The 14,302-nt window shown below is 45.7% G+C and overlaps 1 protein-coding gene across 1 annotated transcript; it reads left to right on the top strand.

The window, feature by feature from the left end:
- The first annotated feature begins 8,523 nt into the window (after positions 1 to 8,523).
- Positions 8,524 to 9,471, top strand: LOC125641555 (olfactory receptor 52E8-like). Its single transcript, XM_048861709.2, has one exon. The coding sequence runs from the start codon at positions 8,524 to 8,526 to the stop codon at positions 9,469 to 9,471; it is 948 nt and encodes a 315-aa protein (XP_048717666.2).
- The last annotated feature ends 4,831 nt before the right edge of the window (positions 9,472 to 14,302 follow it).

The following is a 14,302-nucleotide window of genomic DNA, read 5'->3' on the forward strand; positions in this document are numbered from 1 at the left end:
CTTCATTTATCTTAATAAATGTCTTTAAGGCTATATTTTTCCCATGTGAGCTTCCTGTCATACCCTGAGGGTCCTTTGTAAATTCTGTGTAGCCTGATTCAGACAAGAACCTTATTATCTTCTGATCAGACTAATTGGAGAGCCTATAACCCATACAATCCAAATTAATATCATTAACCTCCTAAATCAGGAAACAACAGGGCCAGGTATGCAGAGGAACTAGTACATGGGCCCATGGAGGCTCCGCTCCCTCTTTAAGATGAACAGAATGGTGAAGTTCCCCAAGATGGCTATGGTGTACAAGGTGCAGAAGGGGATGAAGATGCAGACATGGGCTGCCTCCAGGCCAGGAATGCCCAGCAGGATGAAGGTGGAGGGGTTGGTGAAGTCGGTTGTGTTGGAATCTGACATGGAGTAGGGGAGAAGGTGTCCAAATCTGAAGTAGAGTGGTGTGTCTTACATGTACTGTATGTTCCCCTGATTTCTTGCATGTGCCCAGAGTCTAGGGTGATGGTCGCAATACAAATGCCTGGATGGAGAGAGAATGTTAATATGAGACACTACATGGACTACTGGAGGCTGTTCTCATGGGTGAAGCAGATCGCTCATTCTTCACACACTGAAAAATGAGATTTACATGATTCAGAGAAGTAAATTATGAACAACTGACCCTATTAATGCCAATTCCATATTTAATGGTGTTCCATTTGTCAATGATTCCTACAAGTCATGGTGTGGGAAACCTTCATGGCCACCAGCAGGAAAAATGTGTACAGGTACAGTTTATCCCTCATTCTTCCTTAACACGATGAAACCCAGGCAAAAGTGTCCATGCTGTATGGTGTTCCCCATTACCCGGCTGCACAAAATATGAGAGTGGTAAAAAATGAAACCTTTGCCAAGTCATGTGCCAGGGGGAAACATCCCAACTAGGACACAGGTCAGGGAAAAAGCCTGACTGATAGCAGCTCCACGGAAACACCTGCTCATTTGCAGCACTAGCCAGACAGGGACAATGTTTGGATGCCTACGGAATAGGCTGGAGAATAACCTGCTCTGGATACGTGCTCAGTTTTGGGCAGCCAATCTCTATAAAGCATTTAGCAGATAGAAAGGGGATTTATGAAACAGGCTATGGGAATGGGGAACGCTGCCACATGCGGACAGACTGAAAAGTGTTGAGTTAAGAGAAAAGACACAGAAGGGGGCATATGATAGAGGAGAGAAAAATAAAGAATGGAACGGATTACATTCACGTGGACAAACAGAGAACAGTTCCCAACCAGTAACACCGATAGATATTTAGTGCTTCAAAAAGGGTAATTGCCCAAAGGTGAGGAAAATTCTCAGCAAAACTAATGGCAGGAAATTCAGAAAGAAAAATGGGAATGAAAACTGGGAGTTATTTAAGAGGAATTTAAAATGCCAGGAGTCCACAGTCAAAGGGGGAAACTTTGACTAAAAACCCAGTTCAGTAGTGAAGGGAAGGTAGCAATTGTGGCAGAAAGCTATATATTACACTTGGGGTGAAAGGGAAAATGGACAGTAAGTAATACAAATTGGAATTTATTAAAACTGATAAGGGACTTTAAAGACTTCAGGGAAAAATCCCTGTTTAGCATGTCTAAGGAAACAAAAAAGGAGGTTACTAAGTATATTAACCTCAAAAGAAATCCTTGAAAAGTTTTAGGCCAATTACTAGACAGAGAAAGGAAACTTGTTAATGTTGCAGAAAAGGTAAATATGTTCCATTTTTTGTCTGCATTCGGACAGAAGCAGTATGACACTCATATCACATGACACAATGAAATGCTTTCCAGGCCATTAGCTATCTCGGAGGGTGTTAAAGAGCATCGATAGTAGAAAATTAGAGTTATGAACACCAGAGGTATGAACTGAACAATGACCACGCATCTCACTCGGAAGCAGAAGGGTGAAATCAGGCAGCAGCAGAGCAATCAAAAAAGAAAAGGCAAATACAGGGCAGTACTGTGTGAAATGTAAAGGTTGTTTTACAAAGGGAAAGTTTAAAAAAAAAAAGATTTGACAAGGTTAGGAAACAATGGAAACAGTGGTCTGGGATTAGTTTTTAAAAAGACCAGGAATATAATTAATAGCAGTCAACAACTTGGTTTATGGAAAACAGGTGTTGTTAAAAAAAACCCAATGTCATTGTTTAATGAGAATACAGGTTTGGTTGATCAAGGGAACTGCACAGATGCAGTAAAATTGATTTCTCTGAGGCACTTGATTTAGCAGGGGAAACATTCCGATAATAAAAGGAACGCGCTACAATATCAGTGGAGCGCACGTAAAATGGACTGAAAAGTGGCTGGCGGATATCGGAAACCAGCTGTCAATGGCCATTGTCAGTGAATGGGGCTGTTTCTAGTGGGGTTCTGCAGGGATCATTTCTAGGCCTGATGCTGTTCAGTACTTTAATCAAGAATCTGGAAGGAAAGAGAAAATCACTGCAGATAAAATTAGCGAATGTCCCAAAGGCTGGCAGAGTGGTTGCAATGAGGCGGCTGCGGGAGTCATAACATTTGATCTGGAACATTTGGTGAGTTGGGCCCATGCAAACACTATGTTTTAATAAAGACAAATGCAAAGTGATCCTCTTGGAACAGGGAATGCAGGCCCAACCCACAGACCAGGGCACTGTATTATGAAACTCAGAGACCCTGAAAAGCACTAAGTGATCTCTGTGGATAACCAACTCATCGTGAGCTCCCAGTGTGATGCTGTGGCCAAAAGGGCTTGGATGCATAGACAGGGGAGTGGTGAGTTGGAGCAGGGGAAGGAGTTTACCTCTGCACATGAGATTTACTGATCTCTGAGCCCATAGCAACAGCAGAAAATGCTCATGTCTCCCCTCGGTCACCTTTTTCCAGATCTGTCTGTCTCCTATCTATCCATCTATCCATCTAAGCAATTATCCCTTATTTTCTTTCAAATCAACTATATTTTATAAATATACACAAATACACAAACAGCCAATTCTTCTCTGACTCAGCACAGAGCCCAGGACAGTCTTCTCATCTCCCTTTGGGACAGTCCCTTAATGAATGTTTACTCCTAAAGCTGAATAATTAGCACAGAAGAAGAGACATGCTTCTCTGCAGCCTGTTTACATTCAGATGCTCTCTTCTCCCCTCGAGGCTGAGCGAACCCCCCTGGGATTGCACAGAGCGATATTATAAATGGTGCACACCCTTGGATCGGCTCTCGGTGTGGCATGTTGCTGCAGATGCTGGGGTGAGAGAGGTTTGGGACACGGCTACCTGAGGGGGATTCCCAGGGAAGACGCTTCCATCTCAGAATTCACAGGTACCCATTTCTAGCTGAGGAGATCACCTGCTCGACAAACACCGTGCAACGTGGACGTGATGGGACAGAGAGTACGTCTGGGGTCCTTTCCGCTCTGCACAACCATGACACATCCCAGGGCCCTTCCCATAGGTGATGAGTTTGCTAAAGAATCACTGGCCAAAATGTCACTCTTTTCTGGGCACCCCTGGTCATCCTGCCTGATGGACTACCGCCCCGAGGTGGCTGCATTTCAGTGGGGAAGGGGATCCTTCAGAATGAAAGGTGTTAGTAGATGTACAATAGAAGACCAAATTCTGAATCAGTGGCCTGTACTTTGCTCAGGCCCCAGTGAGGCAAAACTCCCCTTGGAGTAAGAACTGAGTAGAGACATCAGGGGCTAGCTGTGTGTTAACGCACAGACACGGACACCCTCTCCTCTTGTATTTCAGGGCTCTGGCTCTTAATGGGGAAGGGAGACAGGGGCTCTTACCTGACTTTTAGCTGCTGGAAAGCTTGGAGTTGGTAGCGCTCCTCACTAGAACAAGAATAAGAATTTTTCAAGGTGGGAAACACATACTTTCTCCAAGTTCCATTCGAGAAGTGGGCTGAACTGTTATTTCTGAAACTTTCAAAACACAATTCTGCTCAAAGCAGCCACCCAGCATGGGAAATTTCAGTCCAAACACCTAAAATTTGGCAAATTCATAAGCAACTGAAAATGGGGTCTTTTATTCAAGTGTCAGACAGCCTTAACTACAGGTGATGACAGCAACTCCACCGACAATGTGATATGGCTGTGAAAAAAGCTGTGAAGTTTTAGTACCGTTATACAAGGCCCTGACTAGACCTCACCTGGAATACTGTGTGCAGTTCTGGTGTCCCATGTTTAAGAAGGATGAATTCAAAGTGGAACAGTACAGAGAAGGGCTACTAGGATGATCCGAGGAATGGAGAACTTCTCTTATGAAAGGAGACTCAAGGAGCTTGGCTTGTTTAGCCTAATTAAAAGAAGGTTGAGGGGAAATATGGTTGCTCTCTATAAATATATCAGAGGGATAAATACCGGAGAGGGAGAGGAATTATTTAAGCTCAGTACCAATGTGGACACAAGAACAAATGGATATAAACTGGCCACCAGGAAATTTAGACTAGAAATTAGACAAAGGTTTCTAACCATCAGAGGAGTGAAGTTTTGGAAGAGAGCCTTCCAAGGGAAGCAGTGGGGGCAAAAGATCTATCTGGCTTTAAGATTAAACTCGATAAATTTATGGAAGAGATGGTATGATGGGATAACATGGTTTTGTTAATTAAACATTCACGGTAAATAGGCCCAATGGCCTGTGATGGGATATTAGATGGGGTGGGATCTGAGTTACCCAGGAAAGAATTTTCTGTAGTATCTGGATGATGAATCTTGCCCATATGCTCAGGGTTCAGCTGATCGCCATATTTGGGTTTGGGAAGGAATTTTCTTCCAGGGCAGATTGGAAGAGGCCCTGGAGGTTTTTCTCCTTCCTCTGTAGCATGGGGCACGGGTCACTTGCTGAAGGATTCTCTGCTCCTTGAAGTCTTTAAACCACCATTTGAGGACTTCAATAGCTCAGACATAGGTGAGAGGTTTCTTGCAGGAGTGGGTGGGTGAAATTCTGTGGCCTGCATTGTGCAGGAGGTCAGACTAGAGGATCATAATGGTCCCTTCTGACCTAAATATCTATCAATCTATGAATGGCCAATCCACTTGTGAATCCCTTTCAGCTTAGCTGTTCACTCCAATAATTTTGGTAGCAAGGAGTTCTACAGGCCAAATATTTGGGTTATGTTAGCAATTTCTTTTCTCGTTGTAGTATGTTCAGATTTTCTATTTAACTAAATGCTCCCTTGTTCATGTTATGAGACACATTAAACATAAATGCCTGATCTACTTTCTTTATCAATATATCCATAGGGTTTAAGGTCAAAAGGGACCATGTGATCATCCAGTCTGACCTCCTATAAAGCACAGGCCCATTAATTACAACTCAGTTACCTCTGTATTGCACCGAAAGGCTTGTGTGTGACCAAGGCCTGATCTACACTAGGATTTTGCATTATAGAATGATAGAGCCATAGAGTTATAAGGGAAGGCAAAGGACAGCTTGTCTAACCCCCCTGACAAGATGCAAGATTTCTTTTGTCTTAGTCATCTAAGACTGATGGCTATTCACACGTCTTTGGAAAACCTCCACAGGAGGAGATTCCATGACTTCCCTGGGTGTCTGTTCCATTGGCCTCCTGTACTTCAAATTAGGAAGATTTTCCTGAAATTTAATTTAAATCTGCTATGCTGGAGTTTCAACCCATTGCCTTTTGTCCTGCCTCTCTCAATGTAAGACAGAATAACTTTCCTCCACCTTTTTATGGCAGCCTTTCAAGTATTTGAAGTTCACTATCTTGTCCCCCATTAATCTCCACTTTTCCAAATAAACACACCGGTTCCTACGGCTTGCATTCCATCCTGTGCATAACCTTTCTCTCTTGCCTAGGCTCCTTTCCAGTTTATCTACCTCCTTTCTATACATTGGTGAGCAAAATTGGACACATTACTATTGAGACCTAACCCCGACCGAGTAGAGGAATACGATCATGTACTGTGACTGGCATGTTATACCTCTGCTCATATAACCTAACATTGCATTTGCCTTTTTTGAAACAGCAAAAAAATCCACACCCCAGAGAGATGTAGCTATATCATCCTAACCCTGGTGTAGACCCTTGAAGCAGATCTTCCAGAAAAGCATCCAGTCTCGATCTGCCAACATGGGGAGGTGGAGAATCCACTACTTCCCTTCTCAGTGTGTCTCAATGGTTAATCACCCTCATTGCTAAATATGTGGCCCTAGTTTATAGCTAGAATTTGCCTGGCTTCAGCTTCCAGCCCTTCGGTCTTGATCAGCCTTTTTCTGGTAGATTACAGAGCCATTACTAGGCATGGATTTCTCCCCATGAAAGTTTCCGCCTGATCATCTTTTTGATAAGCTATAGAGATATACATCTTCAAAGTCTATACATCTTCAGAGGTAAAATCCTTCCCCTGCTCCAACTCACCTCTCCCCTGTTTATGTATCCGAGGAACCCATCATCCCTTTATGCTACAGCATCTCACTGGGCTCTCAAGATGAGTTGGCTGTCCACAATGTCCCCGAAATCCTTTACAGGGTCCTTGCATTCCATAATACAGTGCTGTCGTCTGTGGGTCAGGCCTGCATTCCCTTTCCAAGGATTCTGCATTTGATGGTATTAAAACATTTTGTTTGCATGGGCCCCACATTCCAAGTGCTCCAAATCAATCGGTATGCCTGCCCTGGCCACCTCATTGCAACCACTCTGCCAATCTTTGGGTCATCCGAAAATTTTATCTGCAGTGATCTTCTATTTCCTTCCAGATCATTCATGAAAATATTGAATAGCCTCAGGCATAGAACTGATCCCTACAGAACCTTACTACAAACAGCCCCGTTCACTGACGAGGCCCTATCAACAACAGCTTTCTGAGATCCGTCACTTAGCCAGTTTTCAGTCCATTTTGCATGTTCTCTACTGATATTGTAGAGTGTTTAATTTTTAACTCAATATTTTCCCCCTGTAAATCAAATGCCTCTGAGAAATCAAGGTACATTGCCTCTGCATGGTTCCCTTGATCCACCACATGTGTTCCCTTGATCCACAAATATGTACTCTCCATAAAGGGTGAAAACAGGTTTATTTGACAAGATCTGTTTTGTACAAACCCTGTTGTTTACTGGCATTAATTACATATCTAGACTTAAAAAAAAAAAACCCTAATCCCAGACCAGCTTTTCCATTGTTTTTTAACCTTGTCAAATCTTTTATAAAAAGAACTTTCCCTTTATTTTTTAGTACTTGACATTTAACACAGGAATTGCCATAACATTTCTCTTGTTGTTAACATACTTAATAACCTCCTTTTTTGTTATCCTTAGCTCTGCCAAATGTGGAGTTTTCCCTGACGTCTTTAACGTCCCTTCTTAATTTTCATAACTTTCCATTTGCATTCTTGGCTCTCTGGTTTCCCTTTTCCCCCTTTGCTACATATTCTTCCCCTCCCCCCCAATTGCTGCCTTCCCATTGCCACTGAAGTGGATTTTTACTCAAAGTTGTTCATTTTGTTGACTGTGGAATCATGACTTTTTCCGCAAAAGAACGACCATTTTTCATTCATATTTTTCTGTATAATTTTTCCTCCAATCAATTTTGCTGACAGTTTTCTTCAGCTTTGGGAATTAGTCCTCTTGGAGCACTCAGTGTCTATAGATAGTACTGGTTGGGAACTGTTCTCTGTTTGTCCATTGGAACATAAATCAGTATATTTTTTATTTTCCTCTCCTCTCTCATATGTTCCCTTCTTTGTCTCTTCTGTAAATGAAAGAGTCCCAGACTTTTCTGCATGGTGTCAAGTATCAGGGGGCGTAGCCATGACTTTTCTATCTGTTTGCATATAGCAGGCTCCCCCATTCTCAGAGCCTGTCTTGGAAATCCTTTTAGATATGCTATATCCTGCATGGAGACTGGGTGACCAAAACTGAGTACATATCCCGAACTTGGTATTCTCCATCCCATATCTTAGTGATCTGAAGCTTGCTTTTGTTTTGTCTACTGCTCGGAATCAGCAGGTGTTTCTCTTGAGCTGCTGTCAATGGTGCCCAGGTCTTTTCCCTGAGGTATGTTCTAATTGGGATGTTTCTGCTGGCATATGTCTTACAAAAGTTTGTTTTTTTTCCATTCTCACATATCAAGCCACTTGATGAATGGGGAACTCCTACAGTATGGAGTCCCTATGCTGGCTCTCTTTGCATTAAGGAATAATGATGGATAACCACACTTGTGTTTCCTGCTGGTGCCTCTTCAGGTTCCCCCATCTCTAAGTGTAGGACTTATTAACACTGGGAGCCCCATAAAATGTGGAATTGGCTTTAATATGGTCATTGTTCATAGTTGTTTTCTCTGAACAATTGAAATGTCATTTTTCAGTGAGTGAAGAGCGAACAATATGCTTCACCCATGAGAACTGCCTCCAGTAATGCATGTAATATCTCAGATTAACGTTCTCTCTCCATCCAGGCATCCTGGGCACACACAGGAAGTCAGGGGAACGTACGGTACATGCAGGGAACAGCGTTCCGCCTCAGAGTAGGACACCTTCTCCCCTATTCCATGTCAGATTCCAACACAACCAACTTCACCAACCCCTCCACCTTCATCCTGCTGGGCATTCCTGGCTTGGAGGCAGACCACATCTGGATCTCCATCCCCTTCTGCACAATGTACACCATAGCTGTCCTGGGGAACTTCACCATCTTGTTCAGTGTAAAGATGGAGCAAAGCCTCCATGGGCCCATGTACTATTTCCTCTGCATGCTGGCCGTCACCGACCTGGTCATGTCCACATCCACCCTGCCCAAAATGCTGAGCATCTTCTGGTTCAATTCCAGGGAGATCAATTTCAGTGCCTGCCTCACCCAGATGTACGTCCTTCTCTGCTTCTCAGCCATGGAGTCTGGAATCCTCGTGGCCATGGCCTTGGATCGCTACGTGGCCATCTGCCATCCCCTGAGACATTCCAGCATCCTGACAAACTCTGTTGTGGCCAAGATCGGCCTGGCCGTGCTGTTGCGCAGTGGAATATTCGCATTACCCTACCCCTTCCTGGCGATGCGGTGGCCATATTGCAGAACCAACGTCATCCCTCACACCTATTGTGAGCACATAGCTGTGGTGAACCTGGCCTGTGCTGACATCCGCATCAGTAGTTACTATGGCCTGTTTGATCTTTTCTCTGAGATTGGAATGGACGTGTTTTTCATCACTGTGTCCTATATTCAGATCCTCCGGGCCATCTTCCGCCTCCCCACAAAGGATGCCCGGCTAAAAACTGTTGGGACCTGCATCTCTCACCTTTGTGCCATCTTAGCTTTCTATACGCCAGATTTCTTCTCCTCTCTCACGCACCGGTTTGGCCATAATGTGCCACTGCACTTCCTTGTTCTCATTGCCAACATGTACCTCCTGATGCCCCCCTTGCTCCACCCCATCATCTATGGGGTGAGGACCAAACAAATCCGGGGCAGGCTGCTCCGGCTCTTTACTCCTAAAGGGACCTAAATGTTTTCTCAGACTGAGGTCCGTGCAGAGCTGGCTGGTGCATGGTGCTGGGCCTTCTTCCCTGAATCATTTATTGAATGCATCCGATGAAGTGAGCTGTAGCTCACGAAAGCTTATGCTCAAATAAATTTGTGAGTCTCTAAGGTGCCACAAGTCCTCCTTTTCTTTTTGCGAATACAGACTAACATGGCTGCTACTCTGGACAGTCAAGAGACATTAAACCCTTTCCTGTCCTTACTGTGCTGTGTCAGCATCATAAACTGGGGAATCAGTCTAAGTGTAATTCACTGGGTTGCCACCTTTCCAACTGCTGGTAGTTGGACTCCTGAAACGACAATCTTGCCCCATCTGTTCTGTCAAGGCTCCACCCCTGCAGTGTGTCTTCTCCCCAATGCCCTACCCCTCTCACTTGCTCCTCTCTTCCCCTCACCTTGCCAGTTGCTGGAACATTTTCCACCTCCTATATATATATATATCAAGGTTCCTTCCCCACTGTGAACTCTAGGGTACAGATGTGGGGACCTGCATGAAAACCTCCAAAGCTTACTTTTACCAGCTTAGGTTAAAACTTCCCCAAGGTACAAACTATTTTACCCTTTGCCCTTGGACTTTCGCTGCCACCACCAAACATTTAACCGGTTACTGGGAAAGAGTTGTTTGGAAACGTCATTCCCCCCAAAATCCTCACCAAAACCTTGCACCCCCCTTCCTGGGGAAGGTTTGATAAAAATCCTCACCCATTTGTGTAGGTGAACATAGACCCAAACTCTTGGATTTCAAGAACAATGAAAAAGCATTCAGTTTCTTACAAGAAGAAAGTTAATAGAAGAAAAAGGAAAAAGAATCACCTCTGTAAAATCAGGACAGTAAATACCTTACAGGGTAATTAGATTCAAAACAGAGAATCCCTCTAGGCAAAACCTTAAGTTACAAAAAGACACAAAAACAGAAATATCCATTCCATTCAGAACAGCTTATTTTCTCAGCCATTTCAAGAAATCAGAATCTAACACAGATCTAGCTAGATTACTTACCAAGTTCTAAGACTCCATTCCTGTTCTGTCCCCGGCAAAAGCATCACACAGACGGACCCAGACCCTTTGTTTCTTCCTCCCCCCAGCATTTGAAAGTATCTGGTCTCCTCATTGGTCATTTTGCTCTGGTGCCAGTGAGGTTCTCCTAGCTTCTTAACCCTTTACAGGTGAAAGGGTTTTTCCTCTGGCCAGGAGGGATTTTAAAGGGGTTTACCCTTCCCTTTATATTTGTGACAATATATATCTGGAAAATAAATAAATAAATAAATAGTGGACCTAGTCACCTCTAATAGTAACATGTTCTCACATCTTGTGGGAAGTCACATAAGGGACACTGGTTAGTGTTAAAATTTTAATGTTTATTCTTACTTTGCTACTACCTCTGTGGAGAGAGAGACCCCCATCAGGATTCCTGGGATGTATCTCAGCTGTGGGAGGGGAGTGGGGTGTAGTGGGTTACAGCAGGGGGCAGATACATCTGGAATCTAAATGAGAAGATCACAATGGCCACACTGGATAAAACCAATGGTCCATGTAGCCCAGAAGCCTGTCTTCCAACAGTGCCCAGTGCCAGGTGCTTCAGAGGGAATGAACAGAACATGGCAATCCCCATGTGATTCATGCTCTGTCACCCACTACCAGCTTCTGGCAAACAGCGGCTAGGGACAACAACCCTACCCATCCTGGGCAATAGCCCTTGATGGACTTCTCTAGTTCTTACTGGAACCAGGTCATAGTTTTGGCCTTCACAACATCCTATGGCAGATGTTATCCACAGCTTGACTGTGAAGAAATACTTCCTTTTGTTTGTTTGAAACCTGCTGCCTATTCCTTTGATTGGATGACACTTAGTTCTTGTGTTATGTCAAGGAGTAAATAACATTTCCTCATTCAATATCACCATTGTTATATATTTGCAACAAATCTTGTAACAATAGGTCATGTGAGGTTTCAATATAAAAGCTACAGTTTGCTGAATATGATTTTCTTATTTGTATGCACATCTCGTATTTTTATTTGCAGTTACAAATATTGACTATGCGTTTGCTCCTGTGGTAAATCCCACAACGCAGTTCACATCCAGTGTATCCAGCACAATGTGAATGGACTATTCAAGTGGATAGCCCAACAATGAACAGCATGTGCCATGGAAGAAACTTATCCCCACCTGATGGACTTACCTGGGGACATTCTGGCTAGAATATAATATATGGTCCCTGATATGACTCACTGAAACATGCAGAGGCATGTGATCAGCCCATGTGACACAGGACTCCATCTTGTGCCTGTGCTTTTGGTGCAGAGGAACCAAGGAGACGCTCTTTCAGTCCTTCAGCCGTTCCTGGTAATTTTTGCTTTTCCGTTCGGGTCCCAGCGGAACACTCGTTCTTTCTGCGGGTGGACACTTTCGCAGCCTGAGCTACACAGAAGAAATCATTGCCAATTAGCATATCAATAGGGTTATGGTCTGCTACCCTCACTGAGAAACTCCTGCCTTCTGGCCCTGCAGCCTTTTTATAGGGCCCAGCCTGGCCCTCACTGGCTGCCACTCAGCCTTTTCTGATTGAAAAGGGCTGGCTTTTAACCCTGGCTGAGCCGGAGCAGGGTGATTGCTCCGATACACATCGCATCCACAGTTTTCATCTTTTTGTCCCCTTGACACTGTTTCACATCATCTTTACATATGGTTAAGAAACGCTCCTGAGCCACAAGGTCCAACATTCCTTCAGAGCTTGTAACACTTTTGCCCCTTGCCGGCTTCACCATCAAATCTTTCATTTTGTGTTCAGTTTCCACATTACTCACACCAGCACCCCTCTTAAGATTCCTTGTCGGGGATTAGCCATTGTCCTTCACACTCTGGCTCGGAGGGAGCCCCCTCACCTCACTATTGCAACCGTCCAGTTTTATTTGGCTGCCCTGCTGGCTGGATGCTGCTGCTGCTGCTTGGGGTGCCCTGCTGGCCTGCCCTCTGGAGAGAAGCAAGGAGCCCACAACCATTCCTGGGTCCTTCCCTGGCTGGCCCTGGAGTGTTGTAAGCTTGCTTCCCACACCATAGCTCTCCTGGGTTGGATAGTTTGTCTGCCCCACCCCATCTTCCAGAGCTTGTCCCTATGGTTTTCCTGCCCTGCTCCCACAGGTTTCTAGTTTGCCCCTCTTTTTCCCTTACCTTCCATTGTTCCCCCCATTGCTTGGACCCCTTGCTTCATGCACCCATGGCCCCTCCCTAAACACTTGTGTCCCTTTTCCATAGTGCCCCACTTCCCTGCCTCGGTCAGCCTCGCCACATCCCCTGTCATTGGGGGGGAGGGTGCCACACTCCCCTGCACCCATCCTAAACAGGAGGACAGGTTGGCCTTTCCCCTTCCCCAACTCCCTCCATTCCCCCTTACCACCGGTGTTACCTCTCGCCCCTTTCCCAAATGATGGGAGAAACTGTGGGTGGGGTCTCAATCTGGGCAGTGGCATGGTCACACCATCCCCTCCTCTTCTCTATCCCCTACCCCGGGCTGCTGCCCCTGCTCTCAAACTTGGGGCACACATGAATTCATCCATCTGCCGCCAAGACTCTTGTGGTGATGACCTGTGCCGAACAGCTGCGACGCGCGCCCATAGCTGTGCCCCCTTCAGAGGAGGAGTGGCCGTCTTCCCTCCCAGTTCAGGGCCCCATCACAGATGCCATTATGTCCCACACCTTGGTTGTAGAGTTCCATGTGGTCTGTGGGCCCAGAGTCATTGAGGTCTCCCCTCCTGTCGCCATCCCCTCGGCCCCTGGACCCAGTCAAGAGGTGTCGCATTCCTGTGGCTTTGCTGCTAGGCTTCCCAGTCAAACTTCTGCCCCTGCTCCTAATCCCACTCCTGGCCCCAGCCCCACTCCTGCCCCTGTCACATCCCTCATTTCTTTCCCTTCATCTTCTATACTGCTGCCACCCAGGGCTTGTGTCATTTCCCCTGTCCTTGGACTAACTGAGGGGGTGTTTTTTTTGTCTCCCCTCCCTGACTCTTTAGGAGCTGCTCTCTTCCCTCCACCTCCCTGTCCCTTTCCGGGCACAGAGGCGGGTTGCACAGAGCCACAGGTACAATCGCCGCACCGGTGGTCTGCTCCCTCTTTGCCCATCTCCATGAGCCACAGGGTCTAACAGGGGCCCAGCAAGATGATGATTATGGGTCCGTAACCCTGTTCCCCACTGTGCTGTGGGATGAACGTCATCATTTTCTGGTGGACACCTGTGGTTTGAAACATAAGATGAGGGCTGCTTTAGAGGAGTGGAGGGGAACTGGGAGGCAGAACATCCTGGTCTACTGGTGGGCTCGCAACTTCTGTGACTTCCCCCTGCATTTCAGGGATTGGTGCAAGGCCGGCTGGGGATCCTCCTGCCTGCGAGGATCATTCTCAGCCCCCACAATGAAGCCAACCATATTTTCAAAAATGAACACCAACCGAAAGAAAAAAAAAAGGAAATATGGAAAGGATAAAGAAAAACATAGAACCCCCTCTTCTTCTACAGGAACACCGAAACCAGCCGTCTCTGGAGTGTCAGGGCAGTTCACAGTCTGTCCCTCCCATGTCCCAGGCCTCTTGCGCAGGCCCTGGCTGTGCTGCAAGGGTGCTGTGGGTCAGACACTTGCTCTGTCAGTGGCCATATGTCTCAGGCTTTAGGTGGTAGGGCCCCTCTCCACAGCGTCATCCTCACCCAACACAGTTACGATTCCCCTCCAATTCTGGCCTGCAAGGCCTCTTGACAAGGGCTATTTCCCTGCGCTGGTCCCTCTGCCCAGGGTCTTCCTTGCTCTCC

Source organism: Caretta caretta, chromosome 1, assembly GCF_965140235.1.
Source record: "Caretta caretta isolate rCarCar2 chromosome 1, rCarCar1.hap1, whole genome shotgun sequence".
NCBI classification, from domain to species: Eukaryota; Metazoa; Chordata; order Testudines; family Cheloniidae; genus Caretta; species Caretta caretta.